We start from the raw sequence: 26419 nt of genomic DNA on the forward strand, positions 1-26419 counted from the left end.
GACAAGGTAATATCAAAGAGTGAATTTTAAGAGTGAGAAAGTATGTATATCTTTTTTTTTCTAGCAAGAATAGCAAGATTATTTACATTATTAGTAGAAAAATGTATAGGATGATGAAGAGTATAATACAACAGTAAATGCTATGTTTTAAATACTATATCGTTTCGTTTACTGTGGTGGTGGTGTAGTAGCTGCCGTTCACTAGATTGCTGTTTGCTGTAGCTACCCCACTCCACCATATGTACGAAACTCTTTTTTTTTCTGTGCGCGTTTTTCTATCAATTTGTGGCAATAGATGAGACACATCCGGCCTTGCTACTCCGTGGTCAAGGGAGACACGACGTCATGATTCTTTGGAGATCCAAGTGCCCTGTTTCGTGCAAGCTTCAATTGCCTCTCCTCGTTCGAAAGCTCTGAAGGTAGCATAGTGCTATTGGTAACAGTAAAACACCAGGTTAACATCGACTGCTTTACTTTGGAGCATTGATCCTCTTGCTCGTTTCTTTTCCAATTACGTTGCAACCCACCTTCTCAAGTTTTTCACCACGATCTCCATCGATGATTCATCAAACTTTTCCCAGCTTTTGACAAGCTTGATAAATTCTTGTGTTGGCCAAATTAAATTTAATTTTCGTGGGCCCTGAGATCGATCTACTCATTTTGTTATTATTACTATTACGTATATAGCACATATGTGAAAAAGCTACAGACCGTTGCTAGTTCTTACCAGGCTTTGGTTCCACATATAGACCAATGTAAAATGTTGTCGTATATACAGTCTCCATGGTATCCACTTGACCATTTGCATGGCCTGCATTGTTACCGAGTTGTTGCTTCCTTCGAACATCAGAACTGCTTCCACCTACTGCAAATGTTCGCTCCGGTACGAATATTCCTTTCGCTACGTCGATCTTCTCTCGTTCAGAGTGACAGTAATGAATGTGCTCGAACCCTTGAATGTAAGGATGGGCCAGTAAAAGCATGTCGACCAGCTCCAGCTTGAGAAGTAATTGTCGTATCCTTGATTCCACCAATCCGGACCTGCATGTAATTTTTGTTATTTATCAATCATAACAATCTCACCCCTTGTCTTTTTTTTTCCTCAAAAATCCCAATAAGGATAGTGTAAGCTTACCACTCCAACTGTGCTCTTGGCGATTTTGAGCTTGCAATCACTTGCAGATAATGCTTGTAAGCATGAAAGAAATCACTCTTGTCGAATAGATCTGTCCAGCTACCAGAGCCGACCATAATCCTATCCACAACATCTGCACCCCGTTTAAATTCCTTTATCATAATTGCCCTTGTTGAATCTGTTACATTGTGCGTCGCACACATGGCAGGATAGACCGGGGTGATAATTGGCATCCGATGGCTTCTGTCTGCCGGGTATAACTATAATTGTGATACATAACATATGTGTTAACGACTAACATCACCTGCTCTTCCCGTTTGTTATTTCCTTACTTCAGGGTCCCACACTCGAAATTCCAATGGTTCCGTTTCGGTATGCTTGAGTAGCACTGGTTGGGGCCAACTCCACTGATACATGATACGGAAGAACCGATTGACGATAGCAGCTGCACATGCATTAGGATACAATTGGCATATCCTAGCGACTAGCAGTGCCCAGGCAACGCCGCCGAGAAATCCCATAACGTTCGAATAGATGGCGCGCCGTTTTGCCCAAAACTTTACAGTACGTAGAGCTGTGCGGAAGACTGGGATATTGGGAACAAGGCGTAATATTTCGTCAGCAACACGTGATCCGTTCAAGCCGCGTACACATCGTTCGTCGAGATTGCGTAAAAGGCTGTTGTCTGAAAGATCCAGGTTGTCTGGTATGCGAGGAAGCTCAAGCCGTGCACATACAAAATCAATAGGTATTCCGCTGAAATGCATCTTGATCACAGGTACATACGCATGAGGGACTGCCTAACAGAATTCAGAAATCAATAAAATTTGACACATGGTGAGCTCTTTTTATATGTGCCCCCCTCTTTTGATCCATCATTCAAATAGTGGTTCTCTCTATCCTTCCTTCCCCTCTTCAAAGTATTACCGTCAGCTCAGTAACTTCTGGTTGCTCCTTTAATAAATCGTACATGGCCGTGAAAAAGTATTCTCTTTCAACATGTTTAGGAACCACACAGAGCGTGTCAAGGTCCGCATCTTTTCGTGTTATTAAGTGTGTGAATAAAAGAGAGGAAGGTCAAGATTAGAAGGGGGGAGAAGGAGAAAATCAATAAAGCGCATCCCATGAATACCTGCAGTATGAGCTCCCAAATGGTAACTTCCAAAGGTAAAGATCTTCCCGCCGGCGTCTTTTGCCAACGACTCCGGCATTCCCTTCAGCTTGCTGATGCGAAGCACAAACTGTTTGACAAGTTTGTTCAACTTTTCCAACACAGCGAATCTAATAACGCATAGTATATTTAGTAAAATCAAATCAGCCTCGGTGTTTGTCCGTTAAAATGTCGAAAAAAAAAGGGAGAGAAGAGAGAAAGTAACTATCAACGTTACCGCTCTTGTGCATCGTGTTCGTTTTCAAAGAGCCCAAGGTTTTGTAAGGTACTTAGCAATTCAGCGTCCAGCTCTAACTCATGTGCAGAGGAAGCCGCCCGTGAAATCGGCGCTGTAACACCCCATTGTCGCGTGGCTTCCTGCGACATAACCTAAAGGAATATTCGCTAACGCAATAGAAAGTTGAGGTGAAAGGTGAATAAAAAAATAAAACTTGAAAGGAGCACAAAAAAGCGAAAGCGTGTGCCAATCCCACGTGACTACTGTCTTCCTGCTGGTGATCGGCGTATTAACTTGCAGTTAATGCAAAAATTGATGTTGTGTGGCCAAGATTTCTACTATTACCGTCGTTTCCAGCTATTATAGCTTTTGTATAATATTAAACAGAAAGCAATTTGTCAGCCAGGAGCGATCTAATAATATACGTTTAATAAAAGCAATTTTTAAATGTATGCATTCTAACGCCACTACGTTCGGTGAAGAAGGACATGCTTTGTACTACCAGGATTACATCAGCCTAAGATGTGAGGTGAAATAGTACAATTTTTATAGGAGATGATGATACAAAATGCGTTGATGTACGTGTGTACATATAAATAAAATAATGATGCTGTTTTAAAGAGAATTGGCAAGAAAAACCGCAGCTACTAATCCAATAATGCACGATTGTATTGCTTGAGACAACTGCCTTTTTCGTAGTCATCCCAAACAAAAGAGTCATGGTTGCATGAGCACTTTTGGAGTACTTGCTCATCGGCAGGACAATGTAATACGTCTATGATAAAATTCTTTTCAGCAAGAATAACAATAACGTAATATATAAGCATAAAGCCCCTGTTTTGGCTTTGGAAAAAGTACCTGTATGACGGTAGCCCATGTCATGGAAGAAATGGAATTCGTCTTTTCGTAGCAACATGGCTGCTGCTATTGAGTGGACTGGAGCATCGCCCCATCTACATAGACGTGTAGTGATGTGTTACTATATGTGAGCATAATGTAATGTCTCTTTTCTACCTGTCTCAAATAAAAAGGTACCTTTCATAAAAGAACCCTCCTGATTCATCCAGATAGTTAAAAAATTTCAAGTACTCGCTGGATCTCCATAGATCCAATGAGGCGATCTCAAAATTAGTCCAGAAATGGCATGAATTGTATGACTCGCCATCATCATCCGTAATAAACTTCCACAAGCTCTTTTCCTTGGGTGGGAACTGGCTTACAATCTCAGGATGTTCACGTCGAAAGTTCAGTACAGTGTCCCAGAGGCTCGGGATCGTTTTCATGAATTCCACAAATGTAAGGGTAAATGCTTTTTGTATGATAAACCATACATTGATGTGAGACAGAGTACTGATGTTTTGTGTAACGTATATTTCAGACCGTGCGTGTCATATTGCTCCCGCGTCTATTCACTGTCAACAGGTTACCATGCTCATCCCCAACCCGGACAAACTTACCATACTTCTTGCCATTATTCCGCATGAATTTAAATACATCATAGTCGATATCACATAAAAAATCAACGTTTGGCTCGATGCGCCAATAATAGTCGTACTTGTCCAAGAGTGGATGTCGAAAGAAGAATCCGCTTTGAAATCTATACTCACACATAAGTTAGCATCCGTCTAAATAGCACTGGAAACAAGTCTCTGACCATGATCCTCCTTTTCCTAGCATGTGCCATAATTCTTAATGCCGTATGGTTTGCAGCACCATAATCATACCTGCACATGTGTCTGTAACTCTCAGAATCTGCATACGGAACCTGTGTTTCCACCATCTCCTTTCGTCGCTCAGCTGCAAAGCTTTGATTGATGAACTTTGGGTATCCCCACATTTGCTCGTCGAGCTTTCCATAGAACTTTTCAGCTGTGCCCAAGCTTTTGGTATTTTCGATAAACTCGGCCGAAAAGTCGTCGTCATTCAAGAACACGTATGGGTAATTGTACTTGTGGTTGAATGTCTTTTCCATTTGATCGATCGATGACTTGATTCCGTCCAGCTCACTATTCCGGACCAAAATGACAAAGCATGCGCTAACTGGGTCATCCGTGTTGAAATGGCGTTGTGGTTCCTGGTAGTCATTCCAGACTTCGAGTAACCCGGTCGGGACAGCGAAATAATAAAAGGATAATAATATTAATATAAGCGCCACGGAGAATAGGAATAGCAGGACTGGTGTCGACCGCCGTGCGTTGAAGCTCGGGATAAACATTGGCACTGTGTATGTTTGTTTGTTGTTGTTGTTGGCTACTAACAACAAAAGGAAAGGAAAGGAAAAGAAAGGGAAACTGTTTCAAAGACTCAAGTCGAGTGCAAAAGGGTTAAGGATATAATGTTACACAGTAGAAGTTTCCAATACCGCCTAGTGTTTTTAGTTGTATCGTCGTCAACGGGGCATCTATTATACACAAAAGGAACATCCGAATTAATGTTTTGTCATGCAGATCCGATGCATTGCTTGAATTAGGGCATGCAGGATGTGCACATGTAGGGTGGAATCTCACCACCATTCTTTTGCGGGGAAGGATGTCATATCGTATAGTGTATAATATGGCGGGGACGATTATTGATTTTTTTTTTGGTCTTAGCACAGTGGCTTGATCGCCGACCTGTTTTCCAATTATTCTTTGATCGTCGGTAGCACCGGGGCATTGCTGCCTGAGCACTATGTATAACATAATGGCGGGGTCGGAGAAGTCGGATGAGAAACAATGCATGCACGAGCGCTTTTGCTTCACTCCGTACTAAAATTTGTAATAAAAACAACGTTCAACTAGCAGAATTGGTATCAAGTAGTTATGAGAGTTCGTCTGTAAGAAATAGTACTAAAGATTGGCCTAATCTATTCAGATAATCAAATAGCTTGTTATTCTATTGTATGTCTTAAACTGGTTCGACGTGGAGATGAAACATCAAGTAGAGCTTGGTAAAAAAAAAAGCACTAGTGTTTTAAGGAACTGTCAGCAGCACAAATCTTCACGCTAGTAGGATACTCGGTGGAAAGTATGCAGCCATTCGTTAAAATCCGAAAAGATACCAATTGCCGTTTGTTGCCGTTTGTTGCCGTTTGTTGCCGTTAAGTTGCCGTCAGTAGCCGTTAGCTGCCGTTAGTAGCCTTTCGGACACCCAAAACAACCTTCCAAGACTTTATAAAGTTTCAAAAGGCCTGAACGGAAACCTGAGCGATCGCCCTCGTTGCAGCTGAAGCGGTGTCACGCATTGTAAACAATGGTTGAAGCTTTGTTGTTGCGTAGCTCGACTGACTATAAACGAGATAACCAGATGAGTATTTCCTCTACTATATTGATCTAGTCTTTTGAGCTTCTATCGTTACTGATTGACCTCTGCAAATTAGATTGGTAATTCCTTCCTGTCGCCTGTGGTATATGCCCTTTTAATGTCGCTTGTTCCAGAGCCGCCATATCACACCCCATAGTGTCGCGAACCTATTTAACAGCAATATACAACTTTTTTTCTAATTCTTGTGCCACGCATTAGGTTGACCCTCTGGGATAGTCCAATTCAACGACGTTGTTGCTGTGGTGAACCACATTAATACACTGCTTAAGATATCAACAATAAGATATTCGGTTAAACATTATAGCACACACGTATGAACACTACGGCATTTCGGCTAAACACTATTGAATAAAATCTCTCACTCAAATGATCCACCTTACGTGAACAGGACAATGAACCTATCAACAGGTACCTCGGCCATTACATCAGCTAACGCCGGTTTCAAAGATGTGCCCGATTAACATAGCGACTTCAATAGAAGTTCTGATACGTCCTTGATCCATCCTCTATCACATAGTTTATCCATTAGTCGGATGAATTGATATCGCCGTCTTAATAGCTAGAATATAAAAGAGCTTTATCTTTTGTTGGAATAAAACATCATCTCAAAGATACTTAATCTTGTCCCTTATTATCTTTATTAAAGCTCTATCATCACAGTTGCTGCTGTGCTGTAAACTATCTTTTGTGCTTGAGCCTTGTCATCTTTATTATATACTTTCCTTGTTTTTCACAACACGGTCGCAGACAATATTGAATTTGCGTTGCCATATATTTGCCACATATCCATATGTTTTGACATCATGCTTTTTATAATCGCACCTTATTATTCGATCTTGATAGACCTCGTCGACGGGAAATTCATATTGTCACACCCTTCCGGACACCATGGATGCGATGGCATCATTCCATGAGCTTTCTGTATTTCCATCTAATGGTCGGAGAAAACCTAGGCATAACTTTAACTTTCCTTTTCGAAATCATTACTCGATACCAGAACTGATAATGGTCGTCCTCAAGAGGAAACTCTGGCTTGTAAATAGTCAAACTATATGATATCATATAAAGTATATAAAGAACCAGATATTGATATAAAGATTATTGTTTTTTTTTAGAAAAAGTCCCAGTGAGCCCAGCCTCATTTGCTGGCGATGCTGTGAATTTTATCTTACAACAATCTAGCTCCTCCACCAGAGGTCACTAATCCTGGGAAACAGCGTCGGAGTCAGCAACTTCGCCGAGCTCGCTTCACTCCACACAACGGTGACTTTGACGCCCTCAGGATTGGGTGGATAAGTCTTTGGGTCGTCAAGACTTCGAGTCAAAAATGGCTTTAAGCCTAAAGACTGATGACCTCACTTCGTCTGTGACCCTATCTCTGGCCAGGCTTGGTTCTATATCAAGTGTAGAAGGTGGTGGCTGCGAAGCGAAAAGGGAACTGATACGGGCACGACAAGCTCTAATAATAATTATGATATATTACACAGAGCAGCATAATAGCTGACACTCTTGTGTTAATTATAGCAGATGGGTGGTGTCGTGCCCGTTAGAAGCACAGCGCGTATGTATTATGTAAGAAGACAATTCGATGACATATGTAGGAGGGACGCGTCGTGCCCGTAAGAAGCATTGAGTTCTTGTTCTTATTTATAAGTCTTCTGTTCAAACTTGCTCATAGATCACAGCCAGATTTTAATAAATCAAAGAATTCTGCAGTACAGTGTAAAATTACTTGATATAGGATATTCCATACTATTTCTACATAGAAACGAAAAAGTTTCATAGATATTTGCCCAGCAAACGTTTATACTATATAAATATGTACGTCAAGAAGAAGTATGTTATCAAGCTGACAGCTGCATTTGGTATAAATTAAAACCATTGAGAGACAAAAGAAATCTATGTAGAGGAAAATTAGAGAAGATATTTATGATGGTTCAAAATGTAAAAAAGAGAAATGCAAGAGAGAAACCTTTCTATGTAGCGCTGTGAATGTGTGAAATATTAAGTATAGTGGAAGCGCTCCTGTACAAAAACGTGCTAAAGAATAAAACAAGGCAAGTTTCTACATACGTCTTCAAAATTTCCTCCTTACGGGCACGACGCGTCCCACCTACATATGTCATCGAACTGTCTTCTTACATAATACATACGCGCTGTGCTTCTTACGGGCACGACACCACCCATCTGCTATAATTAACACAAGAGTGTCAGCTATTATGCTGCTCTGTGTAATATATCATAATTATTATTAGAGCTTGTCGTGCCCCGAACAAATAAGGAAATAACTTGTCGTGCCCGTATCAATTCCCAAGCGAAAAGGATGTTGCCTACTCCTCCAGGGAAACCACACGAGCCATTTGTCAGATAACCTGGCGTACGATAAGTCTTCAGAGAAAGACATACTGTTTTACAGTAAATAAAAAGAACAGCAACGACAAAACAACGTTGCCAATACGTATGGTGAGCACGACATCATAGCTCTCATACCAAAGCTGAGATAAGGAGCCCGAGTTCTTTTTTTCAAATTGACTGGAGAGATGCAGTCCTGACAGAGACTTGTAAAACATTGGTACATGATTCGAACATCCGTCTAGCTCGTTCAAAATTGTATGTGGCTATCACCCAACATAAAATTTGAATCCCTTCCTCCTATTCAGATATGATAAACCTTGTGGCTAATCTGAGTAACTCGCTCATGACGGCCAAAAAATGTGACAAACGTTCAGAATATGTCTTTGAAACTTTCAGCCCGAGTTGCTACATAATTGTTAGGAAGACTTGGACAGCAGAACAAACTGTGCACTATATGAAACAAAACATCGTTGAGCTGGACGGCAGTCAAGGTTAGCAACCATGTGGTGTTTGCCGTATAAACACGCTATCCCTGACGTACCGCAAACAAGCAATTTTCTACATATAGGATGCTCATACAAAATTCAATTGTTTTGATAAGCCAATTCGATTTGTCCATTAAATATAGCACTTTTATCAACCTTAGCAAGCACTCGTTTGTCCTCCGACTGCTATCTCTCTATTGGTTCTTTCAGTCACTCCGTCAACCTACGCAACTATTCATTATGTACTAAAGTCAATTTCTACTTTTTATTATAAATTCTTTCCCCTTTCCTTTAACAGATATGACGGACTTTTTCAAGCTAAAAATCTTCTACTTGAGATGATTGGATGTCAATTCGTTTCAACGAAATGTGAATTACTGCTCGAAGGCTTTCGAACTTGGTATGATGTATCATTCTACTTGATTTATCAACCGGTGATTATCAGGGTTTGAATTTAATTTCACACGCTTCAAAATCATGCAAAATATATATATTAACAGATAAACACACCAGCACAATATTACTGCCTTTTTAACCATCTGTTCGCACCACAAAACTCATGTCTTCTTTTACACTGCTTAAAAACGTGTACGACTATGTGTTGAGCGCCTTCAGCAGCTTGACGATAGACCATCAAAAACAGCTGGATTTCGAGCAACGGCAGCGTGACAACATCGGACGACTTCCCAATGAGGTCTTGATGGATATCACAAAACACCTATCGGGAGGAGACTGCGCAAGATGCATGTATGTCTGCAAGTCATGGTTCGCCCGGTTTTTTGGAGTGACATACAATCAAATCGAGTTTACCGATCGTCATCAAATCCAGTCTTTCAACTGGATCGTCCAGTATGCTGCAACGCAGTTCCCGGATGTCACAATCTTGACAGTATCTGTTGCAAAAGTTGCCTTCAAGGGGAATGCTCTTTCTTGCGAAAGAGTAAACGGCTTTAGCGACTTTTGGAAGATTATCAACGTCTGTCAAAATATTGTAACACTGACGATATCTTGGCAGCAGCTTTATCTTTTCGTTGGGGTGCGAAAAAATAGGATACTGCAGCATCTTGGGCAACTTCGTCATTTGCATATTCGAAAGGTGGCAATGCCATATCCGCAGCCATGGTCAGTATCAGTCCCACAATTTCCTGTGTACAGCAGATACGCAACGTCTACGTCATCATCAAGTACATTCATCGAACAGTGGAAGTACATCCAGCAGCTAGTGAATCACACGCCAATGCTCGAAAGCCTCACGGTAGCGTTCAACAACGGCAGCCGATGGGTCAGCGAGGAAAATCTGGACACTATCTCGCGGTTGTGCTCCCATTTACAGCATCTGCACCTTGAAAATGCAGCGCTCTTTGTGGCAGGGGAAATAGCCCACGGTCGTGTCAGCGAGCAGCAGCGACTTTATTCGGCTGAACAGATGAAACTACAGCACTTGCACTTGAAAAAGCCTGTATTTTACAATTCACAGCAGCTGAACTCCTTCTATCGTTATCTTACGCATGCATATTCGAAACTGTCGACGCTTACCATGTATGAAGTCCGCCTGCTAAATGAAACCCCAAGCGCTTCCATTACGGATTCTACTACGGCAACAAGCGCCTGGACAACGGATCTCAAACAACTTACAGTGAAAGGAATCAGGACAGAAGAAGTATCCTCTTTTTGCGATATGATGATCCGAGAAATTGGCTTGAACAGCAGTTTCACCCAGCTTAATATTGGTGGAGCATACAAGAACCCCCGGAAGGTGCGAACAATCACGGTAGATGTGGCGTGGATCCTACAAGCTTGTCCACACCTTAGATTGCTTACCATGAGCTATGTTGCACTCTATTGCTCTGGCGAACAAGGAGACGACCTATCATTACGCAATGCTTCCGGCTGTCTTTTTCGTCAGGGTGATATTTTCAACCATCTTGCGTTGGAACGTCAGTCAAGCACCTCAGCTTGGCAGGTTCAATCGTCCAATCAGTTGTCCAAGTAGCAAACACGCCACTGTGTCATTGAACGTAGATATCATTACACTTTAGTGCACCTCTAGTGCTCTTTCCAACTTAATGCTCCCAGAAAAGTAATAAATAAGCTTACAAGTGATACAAAGGATATTTATATTATGTATATAGATAGAAAAAGAAAAAGGAAAAGGGAAAACAAACAACAAACGAGGACTATGTACATTTAGATTTATAGATCATCAATCATCAATTTACTGTGACCGAGAGGCAAACTTCTTGATGGCTGATATTAACTCTGGGAATCTTAATGGCTTCGTGACATATTCATCCTAAAAAAGATAGTATACACAATGTCAGCAAACAATCCTTATAAAATACGCAAACTCTCTCTTAAAAAAAAACTTACCATTCCTGCATTTAAACACTTTTCTCGATCGCCAATCATGGCGTGAGCTGTCAGTGCGATAATGGGAATGTGAGCGTCTGTACCAGACGCCTTTTCAATATCACGGATCTTTTGTGTTGCTTCAAAACCGCCCATGACAGGCATCTGAACGTCCATCAGAATAAGATCAAATGCTTGCGACTGGAATGCCTGCACGGCCAATTGGCCGTTGGATACGATCTTGACATGATGACCGAATTTCTCGAGGATACGAACCGCCAATTTCTGATTGACAATGTTGTCCTCTGCTAATAAAATCTCGAGCGAGGCCGATTTCGCTGCGTCGCTGGGTAGTGCGACATGGTTCTCGAGTGCCGGTAAGAGGGTATGTGCAAGATCCAGTCGACTGACGGGCGAGTTGATACAGCTGGTGATGCCTAAATCAATGCATAGCTTCATGTTGAGTGGGTGTATGTCGGGTGTGATGAGAACGATCGGCGTGAAGCGCAGGTGCACAATTTCTCGGATACGTTCGGCGTGTGACATTTTGTCGACAATGAGCGTGTCGAACAATGGTGCATGGTCGTTGCGTGTTGTTGTTGAGTTAGCAGTGTTGGTAGCCTCTGCTATGCTGGTTACCTTAAAAGGTCGCAGGCCGAGCTCGCTGATCTGGTTCATCAGGTTGCTTTGATCGCCAGCGGTTTCAAGGAACAAGACGCGGCGGCCTTGGAATCGAGTCAGCTTCTCGCGGATCTCTTTTTCGCCCATGTGATATTGGCGAAGATTGACGGTAAAGTAGAACTGAGATCCACGGCCATACATGGATTCAACCCACAAATTACCGCCCATCAGCTGCACAAAGGCCTTGGAGATCGATAATCCCAAGCCAGTACCGCCATATTTACGCCTATAGATGTCAATAGAATGTTAGCACTTTTGCACATTCTTAGACATATCAAACGAGTAATCTAGGAAAACTTACGTGGTGCCACCATCAGCTTGTGCAAACGTGTCAAAGATCACATCCAGCTTATCCGATGGAATACCAATACCCGTGTCACTGACACAGAATTCGACCTTGACGTGGTCGCCCCGCATTTCTATAGCACGTGTTTGCAGCACAACCTCGCCATGGTTCGTAAACTTGACAGCGTTGCCGATAAGGTTGGTAATCACTTGGCGCAAGCGCAGAGGATCACCGACGAGCTGATCTGGAATCGAGTTGTCGACATTGTAGATGAGATCCAGCTTCTTCTGGTTCGCCTTGACCGCAAGTGTCTTGAGCACACTAAAGATGGCCGAACGCAGAGAGAACGGAATGGATTCAATCGTCATGCGACCTGCTTCAATCTTGGAGATATCCAAAATGTCGTCAATGATGGTCAGCAAGCTGTTGGCTAAGCTGGACACGATCATCAAATTCTCGCGCTGTTGGCGGGATAATTCCGTCTCGAGCGTCAACGACGTCATGCCAATGATACCATTCATGGGTGTTCTGATTTCGTGACTCATGTTGGCAAGGAATTCACTCTTGGATCGGTTAGCCAGTTCAGCAGCTTCCTTGGCGAGTCGGTTCTTTTGGATTGCATCACGCAACGAAGCCACCATCTGATTGATCTTGGTCTTGAGCGAGTCCATTTCACCAGAAGCTTCAACCGTAATCAGACGAGAAAAGTCGTTTTCGGTAGCAGAGGCAGAAATCTGAGCAAAGGCTCGTACTTGCGTCGTCAAATTGGATGCCATGGTATTGACATTGCTAGTGATTTCGCGCCATACACCCTCAACGTCTTCCACTTCGGCTTGCACGCCCAGTTTGCCTTCAGTACCGACTTCGCGAGCAACGCGTGTCACTTCAGATGCGAACGAGTTGAGTTGATCCACCATGGTATTGATCGTGTTCTTGAGCTCGGCAATTTCACCATGTACTTCGACTTCAATCTTTTTGGATAAGTCACCTTGAGCAACCGCTTTACAGACTGCAGCAATGGCACGAAGTTGATCCGTCAAGTTACTGGCCATCAGGTTGACATTGTCGGTCAAGTCCTTCCAGGTACCATCAACACCAATGATCGCTGCTTGGCCACCGAGCATGCCTTCTGTGCCGACTTCTCTTGCCACACGCGTTACTTCTGCAGCAAAGACTCGTAGTTGATCCACCATGGAATTTACAGTATCCCTACAAGAGTCAATTATTATAGATGAGCTAACTTGGCCCGTGCGTGTAGCCTGACAATCAACATCAGAAACATCAAACTTACTTGAGTTCCAAGATTTCACCTTGCACTTCTACAACAATCTTGCGAGACAAGTCACCCTTGGCAACGGCTGTAGTGACCGTGGCAATCGATCGTACCTGAGTCGTCAAATTACCAGCCATCATGTTGACGTTGTCAGTCAGGTCCTTCCAAGTACCAGCGACGCCCTGTACAATGGCTTGTCCGCCAAGTTTGCCTTCAGTACCGACTTCTCTGGCCACGCGAGTCACTTCGGTCGAGAATACACTGAGTTGATCCACCATGTCATTCACAGTGTTCTTCAAGTCCAAAATTTCGCCTCGTGCTTCAACATGAATCTTTTTGCTCAAGTCACCGTTTGCCACGGCCTTGGTCACCTCGGCAATGGACCGCACTTGGGTGGTAAGATTGGCAGCCATGATATTGACATTATCCGTAAGCTCGTTCCATGTACCCGCGACGCCTTGCACGATGGCTTGTCCGCCAAGTCTGCCTTCCGTGCCGACCTCTTTGGATACACGCGTTACTTCGGACGCAAACACCCGCAACTGGTCCACCATGTTGTTGACGATATTCTTCAATTCGAGGATTTCGCCACCACTTTCAACTTCAATCTTCTTGCTCAGGTCACCCAGCGCCACAGCTTTGGTCACTTCGGCAATCGATCGCACCTGACTCGTCAAATTGGCTGCCATAATGTTGACATTGTTGGTAAGTTCGTACCAGGTACCTGCGACGCCTTGCACCACCGCTTGTCCTCCCAATTTGCCTTCGGTGCCGACTTCTTTGGATACACGCGTGACTTCAGAGGCAAAGATGCGTAGTTGGTCCACCATGTTGTTGACGATATTCTTCAATTCGAGGATTTCGCCGCCACTTTCCACCTCGATCTTTTTACTGAGGTCTCCCAACGCGACGGCTTTGGTCACCTCGGCGATGGATCGTACTTGGTTCGTCAAATTGGCCGCCATGATGTTTACATTGTTCGTCAACTCGTACCATGTGCCGGCAACGCCCTGTACAACAGCCTGGCCACCCAACTTGCCTTCTGTACCCACTTCCTTGGACACACGTGTCACCTCGGAAGCAAAGATCCGCAATTGATCCACCATGTCATTGACAATGTTCTTTAGCTCCAGGATTTCACCGCGGGTTTCCACTTCAATCTTTTTGCTCAGGTCACCCAACGCAACCGCTTTGGTCACTTGAGCAATAGACCGTACTTGGGTTGTGAGGTTGGCAGCCATTGTGTTTACGTTATCTGTGAGATCGAGCCATGTACCAGCGACGCCTTCGACCATCGCTTGACCGCCCAACTTGCCTTCAGTGCCGACTTCTTTAGACACACGTGTCACTTCAGCAGCAAACACACGCAATTGGTCGACCATGTTATTGACCGTGTTTTTAAGGTCGAGTATCTCGCCTCGAGTCTCGACCTCAATCTTTTTGGATAAGTCACCATTTGCCACGGCTTTGGTGACTTGAGCAATGGACCGCACCTGAGTCGTCAGATTGGCCGCCATGGTATTGACATTGTCGGTAAGATCCATCCATGTACCGGCAACACCATTCACGACAGCTTGACCGCCGAGCTTGCCGTCCGTGCCTACTTCGCGTGCCACACGTGTTACTTCTGAAGCAAAAACACGCAATTGATCGACCATGTTGTTGACGATATTCTTGAGATCCAAGATCTCTCCACGCGTCTCAACTTCGATTTTCTTGGATAAATCACCACTGGCGACAGCCTTCGTCACTTCAGCGATCGATCGCACTTGGGTCGTGAGATTGGCAGCCATGATGTTGACATTGTCGGTGAGTTCGTTCCATGTACCAGCGACACCTTGCACAACCGCTTGTCCACCCAGCTTGCCTTCGGTGCCGACCTCCTTGGACACACGCGTCACCTCAGAAGCAAAGATACGCAGTTGGTCAACCATGTTATTGACAATGTTCTTGAGCTCCAGAATCTCGCCACCACTTTCAACTTCGATTTTCTTGCTCAAGTCGCCAAGTGCCACAGCTTTCGTCACCTCGGCAATCGATCGCACCTGACTGGTCAGATTGGCAGCCATGGTATTGACATTATCGGTTAGATCCATCCAGGTACCAGCCACTCCTTGTACCACCGCCTGGCCACCGAGCTTGCCATCCGTTCCGACCTCCCTGGCTACACGCGTCACCTCGGAAGCAAATACGCGGAGCTGATCGACCATGTTATTGACAATGTTCTTGAGCTCCAAGATTTCACCGCCACTTTCAACTTCAATCTTTTTGCTCAAGTCGCCGTGGGCAACGGCTTTGGTCACTTCGGCAATCGATCGTACTTGATTGGTCAAATTGGCTGCCATCTGGTTCACATTGTCTGTCAATTCGTGCCAAGTGCCTGCAACACCTTCAACCATGGCTTGACCACCCAATTTGCCTTCTGTGCCCACTTCTTTGGACACACGCGTCACTTCGGATGCAAAGATGCGTAATTGGTCCACCATGTTATTGACAATGTTTTTGAGCTCTAAGATCTCGCCACCACTTTCGACTTCGATCTTCTTGCTCAGGTCGCCTAGAGCAACGGCTTTGGTGACTTCGGCAATGGATCGCACTTGGTCCGTTAGATTGGCCGCCATGATATTGACGTTACTTGTCAGTTCGTACCAGGTACCTGCGACGCCTTGCACCACCGCTTGGCCGCCCAGTTTGCCTTCGGTGCCGACTTCTTTGGATACACGCGTGACTTCCGAGGCAAAGACGCGAAGCTGATCCACCATGTTATTGACAATGTTCTTGAGCTCTAGAATTTCACCGCGGGTCTCAACCTCAATCTTTTTGCTAAGATCACCATTGGCTACGGCTTTAGTGACTTCGGCAATAGACCGCACTTGTGTTGTGAGATTGGCCGCCATTTGATTGACATTGTCTGTAAGATCCATCCAGGTGCCATCGACATTGGGCACCATGGCTTGTCCACCGAGTTTTCCGTCTGTACCGACTTCTTTCGCAACACGCGTCACTTCATCTGCAAAGACATTGAGTTGATCCACCATGTTGTTGACCGTGTTCTTCAAATCGAGTATCTCGCCACGCGTTTCCACGTCGATTTTCTTGCTGAGGTCGCCCTTGGCCACGGCTTTGGTGACTTGTGCGATCGACCGCACCTGGGTCGTCAAATTGGCAGCCATGGTATTCACATTATCGGTCAGATCTTTCCAGGTACCACTAACACTCGGCACAACCGCTTCGCCGCCCAATTTGCCTTCGGTACCGACTTCGCGTGCCACACGCGTCACTTCGGATGCAAACACACGCAGTTGATCGACCATGTTGTTGACCGTATCCTTGAGATCGGAGATCTCGCCACTGACAGTGACCTCAATCTTTTTCGACAAGTCGCCGTTGGCGACGGCCTTGGTCACCACCGCAATCGATCGCACTTGGGTTGTCAGATTGGTTGCCATGGTGTTGACATTGTCGGTCAGATCTTTCCAGGTCCCGTCGACGTTCGGCACCCGTGCCTGGCCGCCCAATTTACCGGCTGTGCCGACTTCTTTGGCAACACGCGTGACTTCGGTCGAAAAGACACGGAGCTGGTCGACCATGTTGTTGACCGTGTTCTTTAGGTCGAGAATCTCGCCGCGGGTTTCCACGTCAATCTTTTTGCTCAAGTCGCCCTTGGCAACGGCTTTGGTGACTTCGGCAATCGATCGTACTTGGGTCGTTAGGTTGGCTGCCATGGTATTCACATTGTCGGTCAAATCTTTCCAGGCACCACCCACGTCTTTGACGACCGCTTGTCCGCCTAGCTTTCCTTCTACTCCCACTTCAAGCGATACTCGCCTTACTTCGGCGGAAAATAGCGTAAGTTGATCCACCTAAATTGGTACCACGGAGCCCCGCAAAAAAAAACCACCGGAGATTAGCCCGATATTAAAACATCCGTAAAACTAAATAAAAAGTTACCATTCGATTCATTGTGTTTTTCAGTTCGAGCATTTCGCCTTGAGCATTGGCAGTGACCTTTTTGCTGAGATCGCCCTTTGCTACAGCCTTGGCGACTGCAGCAATATCTCGTACTTGATCGGTAATCTTGCATGCCATGAGATTGACGTTATCGGTCAAATCTTTCCATGTACCAGCCACATCTTTGACAACAGCTTGTCCACCCAATATGCCTTCTGTTCCAACTTCAAGCGATACGCGCGTCACTTCAGTAGCAAATGTCGATAGCTAGCAAAAAAAGATTGTTAAAAACATTCCCCACATGTGACGCACAGCCCTTCACTAATTTTTTTTTTAAAAAAAAAAAACAAGGGACCCGTTATTTTTTTTTCTACCTGATCGACCATTGTATTGATAGTGTCTTTCAAATCCAACATTTCGCCACGCACTTCAACGGTCACTTTCTTTGTAAGATCACCACGTGCAACAGACTTTGAGACTTGAGCAATATCACGGACTTGGTTGGTCAGGTTATCGGCCATTGTATTCACATTATCAGTCAGTTCTTTCCAGATGCCATCTGCGCCCGCCACTTTGGCTTGGACACCCAGTTTGCCTTCTGTTCCGACCTCGTGGGCAACGCGTGACACTTCTGATGCAAATGTATTCAATTGATTCACTAAACAGAAATATTTAATATTAAAATTAAAAAAAATTCTTTTGCCACTCCGCTTACACACATTTATATATTTTATGCATATTACCCATCGTATTAAAAGTATTCTTCAGTAACAGTGTTTCTCCCTTGACCGGAACGGTCATGGCCTTACTGAGATCGCCTCGAGCAATAGCAGTGGACACATCCGCAATGTCCCGGACCTGTTCCAGGTGATTCCGAGTCATGCTATTCAGGTCGACGACCACTTCACGCCAAGCACCGGCCATTTTCGAGTCAATGCGAGCCTGCACACCGAGTTTGCCTTTTACAGCAGTTTCGTGGGCAACATACATGACCTCGTCGGTGATGCCCTGCAGATGACTCGCCATGGCGTTGATTGCGTTCTTGAGTGTGTTGATAGGAGCATTGGGACTGATTGTTGTTGTTGTTGTTGTTGAGCCGATGCATCGTTCGTGGTTACAGGTGACACGTTGATTGAGTTCTCCTGCATAGATGGCGGATGCCACCTTGACGGCTTGCATCACACAGTCGGGACACACTGTGTTTTCTACACTGGTGGTGGGGGTCGTGGCAGAAGCGGCGGCAGCAGCAGTGACAAAGGACATGGCAGCATCGTTGTTTCCGAAAAAGACAGGGAATCCGGTTGAACCGTGGGGGACAGTGAATGGAGGCGTGGGCATGGGCGTGCTGGTATTTGGCGGGGGAGCGGCATGATGATGATAGTGGTGATGATGATCCATGTGAGAAGAAGTCGACGAAGAGGAAGAGGATGGCGTGGCAGCAGTAGAGGAGGCAGCTGATAGTAGTAGTAGCAATAAGCAAAGATGAAACAAGAGTGTATCAGAACTGTATCAACAACAACAACAACAAACGAAAAAATAAAGCAGCCTTACCAATACAGTGATTCGATGGGAGCGAGACGATGGGATGGGTTTGTTGCATGCGTTCAATCAATGAGGTGTCCTTCACAGTCGGAATTCCGTCTTCGGGGGTCATGTGTGCTTTAGGCTGATCCAAGTGACCTTGTTCCTTAACAACAACAACAACGGCGCTTTCACTGTTGTTGCTATGAGTGGTTGGAAGCGGGATATCCTCGTCATCCGCGTGATCGCCCTTGTTCTGCTGCTGCTGGTGCTGCTGCTGCTGCTGGACTTGCATTTGATGCGGGACCAACAGTTGGTGTTGCTGCTGGATGGCTATCCGGTATCTAAGATTATCAGTCTCTAGTTGCAGTTGATGCTGAGCAATCGCTTTGAGTGCAGTATCCAGGGACGTGGCAATGTCGGCATTTTTCGAGTCGAGTTTCTCCAAGGTGTCCGGCGTCAGGCGGTTGCTGAGGCAAAGGTCAATTCTGCCTTTGTGAAGGCTGTGGACAAGGTCCTGAATGTAATCCAGGACTGTCGTACTCATGTTTTCGTTACTGATGGTGGTGGTTGTTTCTGCGACAGTAGTAGCAGTAGTAGTATCGTCTGTGGTATTACGGGTCAGGTTGTTGTCGTTGTTTGGGTTAAAAGTGGTGGCGGAAGTGGAAGAAGAAGGAGGAGGAGGAGGAGGTGGAGGTGGAGCAGCTACTAAGGTGTCGGTGTTCTCGTCGGCGGACGTGGCAGTAATAGTAGAAAAAGTGGTGTTGTTATGTGTCGTGACGGGCGGTGGAGTGGTTGTTGTTGTTGTTGTTAATGTAGGGGAATCTTGTGCTGGACAATGGGTGGGGACTCTAGCACAAATTTTCTTTGATGAATGATTACTGTCGGCCGTGGAAGAAGAGCGTTTCATAACACCGCTCAGGCTGCAATGGTATACGAGGTGAAGAACAGTTTTTGTAAAAGAAAAAACGTTCGCGAAAAAAAAAAAAAAAAAAGCTCTTTTTAAGGGGGTGTGGAGCACAGAAAAGAGGTTAAATAAAAGAGGGGAAAGAGGAAAAGGGCAAAAAAGCGCGGGCGCCGTTTTCTTTTTCTTTTTTTTTTTTGTGTCTCAGCTATGCTGGTTAGTAGGACGTCGCAACGACGAGGACGTGACAGACCTAAAACACTCTGGAGAACAGAGAAGATTTAGAGAGAGGCCGAATGAGGCGATGTGTTACACAAGGCCAAACCGAAACGCAACACTTTTGCCATATTAGGAAAAGGGCGGGCTAACTAGAAGGTTGTTTGATATGGAGGCCCCATGGTCCTTTTAGCCTTTCTTTATTATTGCCATTAGCAACTCTTTTGGTTTGATAATAATAATTAGAGTGATGCGCCATCACTGCTTGTAAATGACCTACACCCTCTCTGGAGTCCATTTGGGTATTGGCCCTGCAGTAACGCTACAAGACAGGTAGTGGCTCTTCTTGACTACTTTTATCAGCTATACATGAATGGATTGCGCCAGATCACAAGAAAATGTAAGGGGTGGTTGTGTGGGTGTAGGGGAGTACAGACACGACCACGACGACTTGCGAGAATGAGAGAGAGAGAGAGAGAGCATGAGTAGAGTTTTATTGCAGAGGGTGCATAGAGTGTGAAACAACAAAACAGATCTATTGGGCGGACAGAACAATTCCGATGCTGCCTTTTTTCGTAACACCTCAACCGTCGGTCCTGTTCCGACATTACATTTTTTCTCTTTATTTGATTAACTTTTTTTTTATTTCTTCCTCTCTCCCTCTTCTTCTTCTTCTTCTTCACTTCTTTTTCTCTCTTTCTCTCCCCACTTTTGAAGAACGATCAGTTTTGATGGCCGCAACACAGGCGATAAGATCTACAATGACGATGCCGACGACGACGAGGACCCAGTTCCCGAGCAGCCACATGTCGGAAGAGGATGCTTCCTCCAGTATCAGTGCTTTGTTGAATCCCGAAGATGGATCATCATCATCCTCTTCTTCTTCTTCTTCTTCTTCTCTGTCCTTGCGGGACAGTGTCCACAACCAACAACAACAACAACAGGCGAACAAGCGGCAAAGCTTACGTATCAAATCCCATGAAGGTAATAAATAAAAAGGGGGGGGTTTGCCTTATATTGGAGGAGAGAGAGGGGAAAGAGAAAGAGAGAGGGGGGTTTGGTTAATAAAGAGAAAGAAAGAAAGAAAGAAAGAAAGAAAAGCATGACCCTGAAGAATGTATATAATCAATCAATCATACGTTAGCCCCGGCAAAGCCCAAACGGAAGCGTATCTCGCAGGAGCAATTCCAAGCACTGTCCGAATTATTTGACCAGACAGACACGCCCAACTATGAGCTGAGAGAGAAGCTGGCGCTCAAGCTGAACATGACAAACCGAGAAGTACAGGTAATAATAACAATACATCATCATCATCATCATCTTGGCCTCTTGTATACACACTATCAAGAAAAAGTTTTTTTTTTTTTAACTTGTATCGGATTACCATATGGGGCATCATGTGATCCGCCTGCATGTAACGTAACTACTAATCATGTTCTCCATTTTCAAAAGGTATGGTTCCAAAACCGTCGAGCCAAGTTCAACCGTGCCCGTCTTCAAGAGCAGCGCAATCAGCAACTCATCCTGCAACAACAAAAGCAACACCATCATCGTCATCATCATCGCTGGCAAGAAGAGTCCAATCCGTTGCTTATCTATCCATCATCATCATCATCAACAACTCCTTCGTCATACCACAGCCATCACCATCTCCATCATCAAGATCACTTTTATCACTCCACCGCTCCTACTACTACTACTACCACTACTATTACCACTCCTCCTTCTTCCACTAATGACACTATAACCACTTTAACAAAACGACGCTGGGTTGAACCGGAACTCCCATCCCTTTCTTACCATGAAGACTCGTACTCCAGCACATCATCCGCGTCCTCGTCTGCCCCTACTTCGCCGTATCCTGCCCTGTCTCCCGACATGGCTCCACTAGAGATCCTGGCCATGGCGGCTGACTATATCCAGCGATGCGATCAGGAGCAAGAAGAAGAAGCAGCAGCAGCAGCAGCAGCAGAACAGGCTGCAAAGAAACGACGCATCGAACAAGATCATACCCCAAAGAGCTGGAGACCTTGGCTGTAAACAAGACTACCCTCTCTCTCTCTCTCTCTCTCTTTCAAAATAACCCTTCTCTCTCTCTCTCTTTCTTTCTATTTGTATATAATTTCCCCCCCCCCATTCCTCATGAATATAAACAATCAGTCATTTGCGTTGTATAGCAAAGAAAAAGAAAAAAAAAGCATGCATGCACACACGCATCAGACTTGTTCACTTGCCATGTTTTGATTGATTGTCCTTTTGCAACTCAAAAATAAAATAAAATCATGAGACCCTCTATATCTTTGATCCAAGCTCCGCTTTTTGTGTGCTTGTTGTTGTTGTGCGGGCTTTCTATTCTTTGCAATAACATTAAATTGTGTCGTTCTTCTTGTTGTTGTCACGAAAATAATATGGGAATCTCTGTGGCAAGAGCACTCGTTTATGCTGCCGGCATTATCGGCACTGGCTATGGCTTAATGAAGTTCACCGTACCCAATGAACAAGAAATGAGACAGGTAAATGAATTCATCTTGCCGTAAAAAAAAAAAGAAAGATGCATTCAAAACTGATCAAACTTACCCTTTGCGCCATTGGATAGCGTCTCGATCCTCATTTGCGCGAAGAATATGACAAGGCTAAAGCACGCAACCAACAACAGCACCAAGCACTCATGGAACACATGCGACTAGCAGCGCAATCCGATAAGCCTGCTTGGGCTTCGGGCTCTGTTCCTTCGAGCAACGATAAACCCGCTTCTCCATAACCCCAAAATGCTTGTATATAAAAAAAAACGGGCCACATATAAATATATATATCAATTTTTATATAATTACAGAGAATTTTATCTTTTATGAGCGCTTGGTACGCTTTTTCTGCGACTTTTTGATCTCGCGTGCACGCTCCTTTTCTTCCCATTTGCGTTGCTCAGCTGGACTCAAGCTCTTGACCCGATCCGCCTCGGCCTTCTTTGCATCGGCCTTCTTGCGTGCCAGTTCTTCGGCACGTTCATCCGCAAGCAACTTGGCTGCCTTCTTTTCCAATTCTTCGCGGTTCTTCTTCAGCTTGGACTTGGTCTATATCAGTCAGGGAGGGACTTTATTGTCAGTATAGCTCTCTCTCTCTCTCTCTCTTATTCTACACTTTAATCAAAAGCACTTACATCCGCAGCCAGTTGCAAGTCGCCCAAAACATCAGGCAACAGGCATGCAAGCTCTACCATCTCCTTGCGGTTGCTCAAGTCACCAGTAAGATGAAACTTTAATTCTTGATCTCCCTGATACCTAGTAGATTAGATAGTTCAGCAACCCCACGTTTTGTTATATAGAGGTGAGGGGGTGAGAACGTTTTCTCCTCTTACTTTTCCTGCTCATAGTCGGGTTGGCTCGTAATGATCAAAGACTTGAAATCAGGCGAGTTGCTAATCAGCTCAGAAACCTTGGTAGACAGAATCTGATCTGCCAGCTTTTGTGCTTCAGTGTACACAACCAAGTTGGAAGGTAATTTGGGCGAGTCAGCAAGACGAGTGAATGTTTTCTATAAAGATGATGTAATAATCTGTCAATGAATCAGGTTCCCCTTTCTTTTTCTCACACCATGAGCCATGTGTGTTCTTCGTACCAAATCGAAACGACCATCACGCGTGCTCTGGGCAGTGTCTTTGGGAAGGATGGCAAACACAAAGGCCTTGTCCATCTCCTTGTCCAAGGTCACATCCATCACCAACTTGTCCGCAGGCTTGTCAGCATAACCGAACAGCGAAAGCACCAACGCGAACACCCATCCCACAAGATCACTTCTTGGCTTCAGCTGTTATAAAAGTTCGCTGGTTAATTAAGCTCTACTTCTTTGGGTATGAGGAAATCTTTTACCTTGATCCACCAGTGGCCAAATTGCACATTGCGTCGTCAGTCACATACAAGAAATAATCAGCAGGTCCATCCTTGACAAGCGTAGTCTTTTCTGCCTTGTTGCCAACCACCGCAAACTGTTGTTCCAAAAACACAATATGCGAGGCAACCCTAGAATACCCATTTAATATACCCTCTTCCCAGGGGGGGAATTGCTCATTTTTTTAATCCTTGCCCCCCACCCCACCTCTAGCTAGGTTCCTTCCCCACACACCACATATAGTTCTACCCACCATTCCTTTGCCTTGGTGCCATTGGCACTGGATCCGCTGTACCAAATCACCACAATGAGAATCAAAAGCGAACTGAGAATAGCTTCAAGCTTAAAGTCCTCGATGGTCAGAGCTTTTTTTTTGTACAAATAATAAAGAAGTGTCAGTTATTTTTTAAGAGAGAGGATGCAAGGAAGGGGAAGGGGGAAAGGGAGCCGTAACTCACGTCTTGTAAATTGCGGTCCTGTTGTTGCTGCTTTCTTGACTTTCAAGGCCCAACATTTTATATATTAGATTGCTTTCCAAAAAAGGTTTCCTTTCAATTCGCCCCAGAATTAGAAAGAACCATCACTCTTTTTTTTTTTACCATTTTGCTGTTCCTCAGCTGTTGCCAGGACAGCAGTTGTTGCCAAAGCAAGGGTCGTTCCAATGAGCCGATGCACCATTTTTTTCACAAAAAGAAAAAGGTTGCGGGGATGGTGTGGTGGTGGGGGGGGTTGAACAAGATGAACGAACGGAAAACGACGTGGGCGACAACCCTTTACTCGATTCGCACCGCGTTTTTTGCCCACATACACCAAAAGCTTAATTTAAAGTGCCGACTTAAAAAAAAAGAGCGAGAGAGATGGCAACATTGTAGCCAATGAGAAAGTTGCCCACTTTTTTTTTTTTTTTTTTTTGTCCCGGTCGAAATCACTACACGTCTGTGTGTATGTTATTAAGAGAAAGAGCATGTAGCGCTGCCAGAAGCTTGAAGAGGCAAACGACGCAATGGTTATATGAGACTCATGTACCTATTAAAGTACAAGCACGTACCCCTCCCCCCCGGGTGAGCATCATGATACCCGTAGTATTAGGTCCATTTCTACACTTTTGCATATAATAGGATGGATCGACCCCTTTGAGATGCTAACCCAAACCACCATCTACAATATGCAGCAGAACAATCAGTGCATAAACAGGAAAGTAATTTATATTAAAATAATTGGCATAAGTTACCCAGCAGTCTTGCTTGTCGGATTTGTATAATGGCAAGCACACCAAAATCAGGGGGATCTGCAGCTTTAATCGATTTCACTACTTATCCCCTGTATTGTGTTGGAGCATAAAGATAGCCAAGCTAGCCTTTCCCTTATCCCTGCTGAAAAACACTTTATAAGCGCATGCTGCAATGTGAGAAAAGGTACACACGCATTAGAAATTGTGGCATAGATAGAGAGAGAGCGTGAGGATGGATACATGCAGGAGGGAGGAGGGGATCGTTTAACACAATTGCTCTCTTGGTCCCATTTGAAAAGAAAAAAATAGAGTTTATTTTTAAAATAATACATTTCAAAAAAATCAAACAGATCGAAATAGCTGGAGGGGAGGGGAGGGAGAGTTGACCAAGGACAATGAGAAGAGGTAAATTAGGCTTTTTATAGATACGGCGCCGACGAGGGCGGGGGAGGGGGGGGGCCTAACTCGAGACCATTGAAAGATTCCCGAAAGAACGAGAAGGAGAAAAAAAAATAATTGGATGGACCAGCCGACCGGAAGGAAGAAATATCCACCCTTTAATGCGTTGCCGCCGGGGAGAGAGAGAGACGCGCCGAGGAAGCACCTTCACCACGTTGAATTTTTTGATTTTGTAAAAGAGCAGGAGGAGGATGTGTGTGTGTGTGTTTTACAGACAGACAAAGACACACACATACAACTCCCAATCAGCCTCCCCACATGGATATATGATCTTGATAATGCGACGAGCACGACATTATTTTGCTTTTGTCGTGTGCTGCCCGCCGCGGTCTAATGGCGCCCCAAACGACTTGGTGCATCGTCGTTTCTTTTAATCCTGCGTTTAATGTTTTTTTTTGATTTTGAACAATCACAAAAAAACAAAGAGTTTCTTGAATGGCTTCATTACGGAAAACGATCCCGGTCTTTTTTTGTGCCAAAGAGAGAGAGAGAGAGAAAGTTGTTTTCCCTCACTGTTTTCGTCCACCAAGGACGACGACGACAGCAACAGCAACAGCAACAGCAACAGCAACAGCAACGGGTCGACGGTGAGGGAGTGGGAGGAAGAAACCTGAGTGTTCCTGACCTCGGCGACACGCACCGATTTATTATACCGTGACGGCACTTTCTTGTCCCAACGAGTGGGTAAATTAGATAACCCCCACTTCCTATAGCCACCATTGAAAAAAGGTGACGAAGCTCGAAAGAAACATAACCCACCCTTGCTTTCAGACAATACGTTTAAACTACCTGACGCGTTTATGTTTCAGACGAATCGAGGTCAACCCGTCACTCTCCAGCTGATTATAATACTTTACGTATCCAAATGATGATGACTACATTTGGTCACAATGCTAGATCAAAGCATTCCATATTACCATCGGCATTATATGCAGATTGATTGATTATCTCTTCGAAACGTCTCTATCTCTGTTTTTATATCTCGCAGAATTGAAGC

The 26419-nt window shown here is 44.6% G+C and overlaps 7 protein-coding genes across 7 annotated transcripts; 3 read left to right on the plus strand and 4 right to left on the minus strand.

The window, feature by feature from the left end:
* Positions 1-315: 315 nt before the first annotated feature.
* On the minus strand, positions 316-2672 carry BDB00DRAFT_884076 (Poly(A) polymerase central domain-containing protein; the record flags this gene model as incomplete). The annotated part of the gene is made up of 8 exons (XM_053128297.1): positions 316-430; positions 516-651; positions 728-1041; positions 1136-1395; positions 1468-1935; positions 2063-2172; positions 2268-2416; positions 2524-2672. The coding sequence occupies 8 exons, from the start codon at positions 2670-2672 to the stop codon at positions 316-318; spliced, it is 1701 nt and encodes a 566-aa protein (XP_052976999.1).
* Positions 2673-2925: 253 nt separating this feature from the next.
* BDB00DRAFT_836531 (nucleotide-diphospho-sugar transferase) lies at positions 2926-4837 on the minus strand. The gene is made up of 5 exons (XM_053124491.1): positions 4248-4837; positions 3981-4120; positions 3559-3832; positions 3382-3476; positions 2926-3298 (listed from the first exon to the last, which is right to left on the minus strand). The coding sequence occupies exons 1-5, from the start codon at positions 4736-4738 to the stop codon at positions 3171-3173; spliced, it is 1128 nt and encodes a 375-aa protein (XP_052977000.1). The 5' UTR covers positions 4739-4837; the 3' UTR covers positions 2926-3170.
* Positions 4838-9225: 4388 nt separating this feature from the next.
* On the plus strand, positions 9226-10659 carry BDB00DRAFT_875065 (uncharacterized protein; the record flags this gene model as incomplete). Its single annotated transcript, XM_053127294.1, has 1 exon — positions 9226-10659. One exon carries the CDS (start codon positions 9226-9228, stop codon positions 10657-10659), a length of 1434 nt encoding a protein of 477 aa, XP_052977001.1.
* Positions 10660-10881: 222 nt separating this feature from the next.
* On the minus strand, positions 10882-18544 carry BDB00DRAFT_768316 (uncharacterized protein; the record flags this gene model as incomplete). Its single annotated transcript, XM_053119729.1, has 9 exons — positions 10882-10959; positions 11037-11922; positions 11998-13191; positions 13274-13416; positions 13480-15812; positions 16089-17118; positions 17207-17473; positions 17581-17864; positions 17950-18544. 9 exons carry the CDS (start codon positions 18542-18544, stop codon positions 10882-10884), a joined length of 6810 nt encoding a protein of 2269 aa, XP_052977002.1.
* A 2265-nt stretch (positions 18545-20809) lies between these two features.
* On the plus strand, positions 20810-21791 carry BDB00DRAFT_737389 (homeobox domain-containing protein; the record flags this gene model as incomplete). Its single annotated transcript, XM_053118405.1, has 4 exons — positions 20810-20831; positions 20992-21134; positions 21300-21399; positions 21655-21791. Coding segments are annotated over 4 exons (402 nt in total), but the record flags the coding sequence as incomplete, so codon positions are not given.
* Positions 21792-21837: 46 nt separating this feature from the next.
* Positions 21838-22678, plus strand: BDB00DRAFT_836544 (CBP4-domain-containing protein). Its single transcript, XM_053124492.1, has 2 exons — positions 21838-22360; positions 22444-22678. The coding sequence occupies exons 1-2, from the start codon at positions 22130-22132 to the stop codon at positions 22606-22608; spliced, it is 396 nt and encodes a 131-aa protein (XP_052977004.1). The 5' UTR covers positions 21838-22129; the 3' UTR covers positions 22609-22678.
* Positions 22679-22693: 15 nt separating this feature from the next.
* BDB00DRAFT_790125 (uncharacterized protein) lies at positions 22694-24410 on the minus strand (the record flags this gene model as incomplete). Its single annotated transcript, XM_053120926.1, has 7 exons — positions 22694-22918; positions 23005-23125; positions 23203-23378; positions 23463-23640; positions 23714-23863; positions 23986-24097; positions 24332-24410. 7 exons carry the CDS (start codon positions 24408-24410, stop codon positions 22694-22696), a joined length of 1041 nt encoding a protein of 346 aa, XP_052977005.1.
* Between the last annotated feature and the right edge of the window lie 2009 nt (positions 24411-26419).

This window comes from Zychaea mexicana (genome assembly GCF_025766255.1).
Source record: "Zychaea mexicana strain RSA 1403 chromosome Unknown BDB00scaffold_67, whole genome shotgun sequence".
Classification (NCBI taxonomy): Eukaryota; Fungi; Mucoromycota; class Mucoromycetes; order Mucorales; family Lichtheimiaceae; genus Zychaea; species Zychaea mexicana.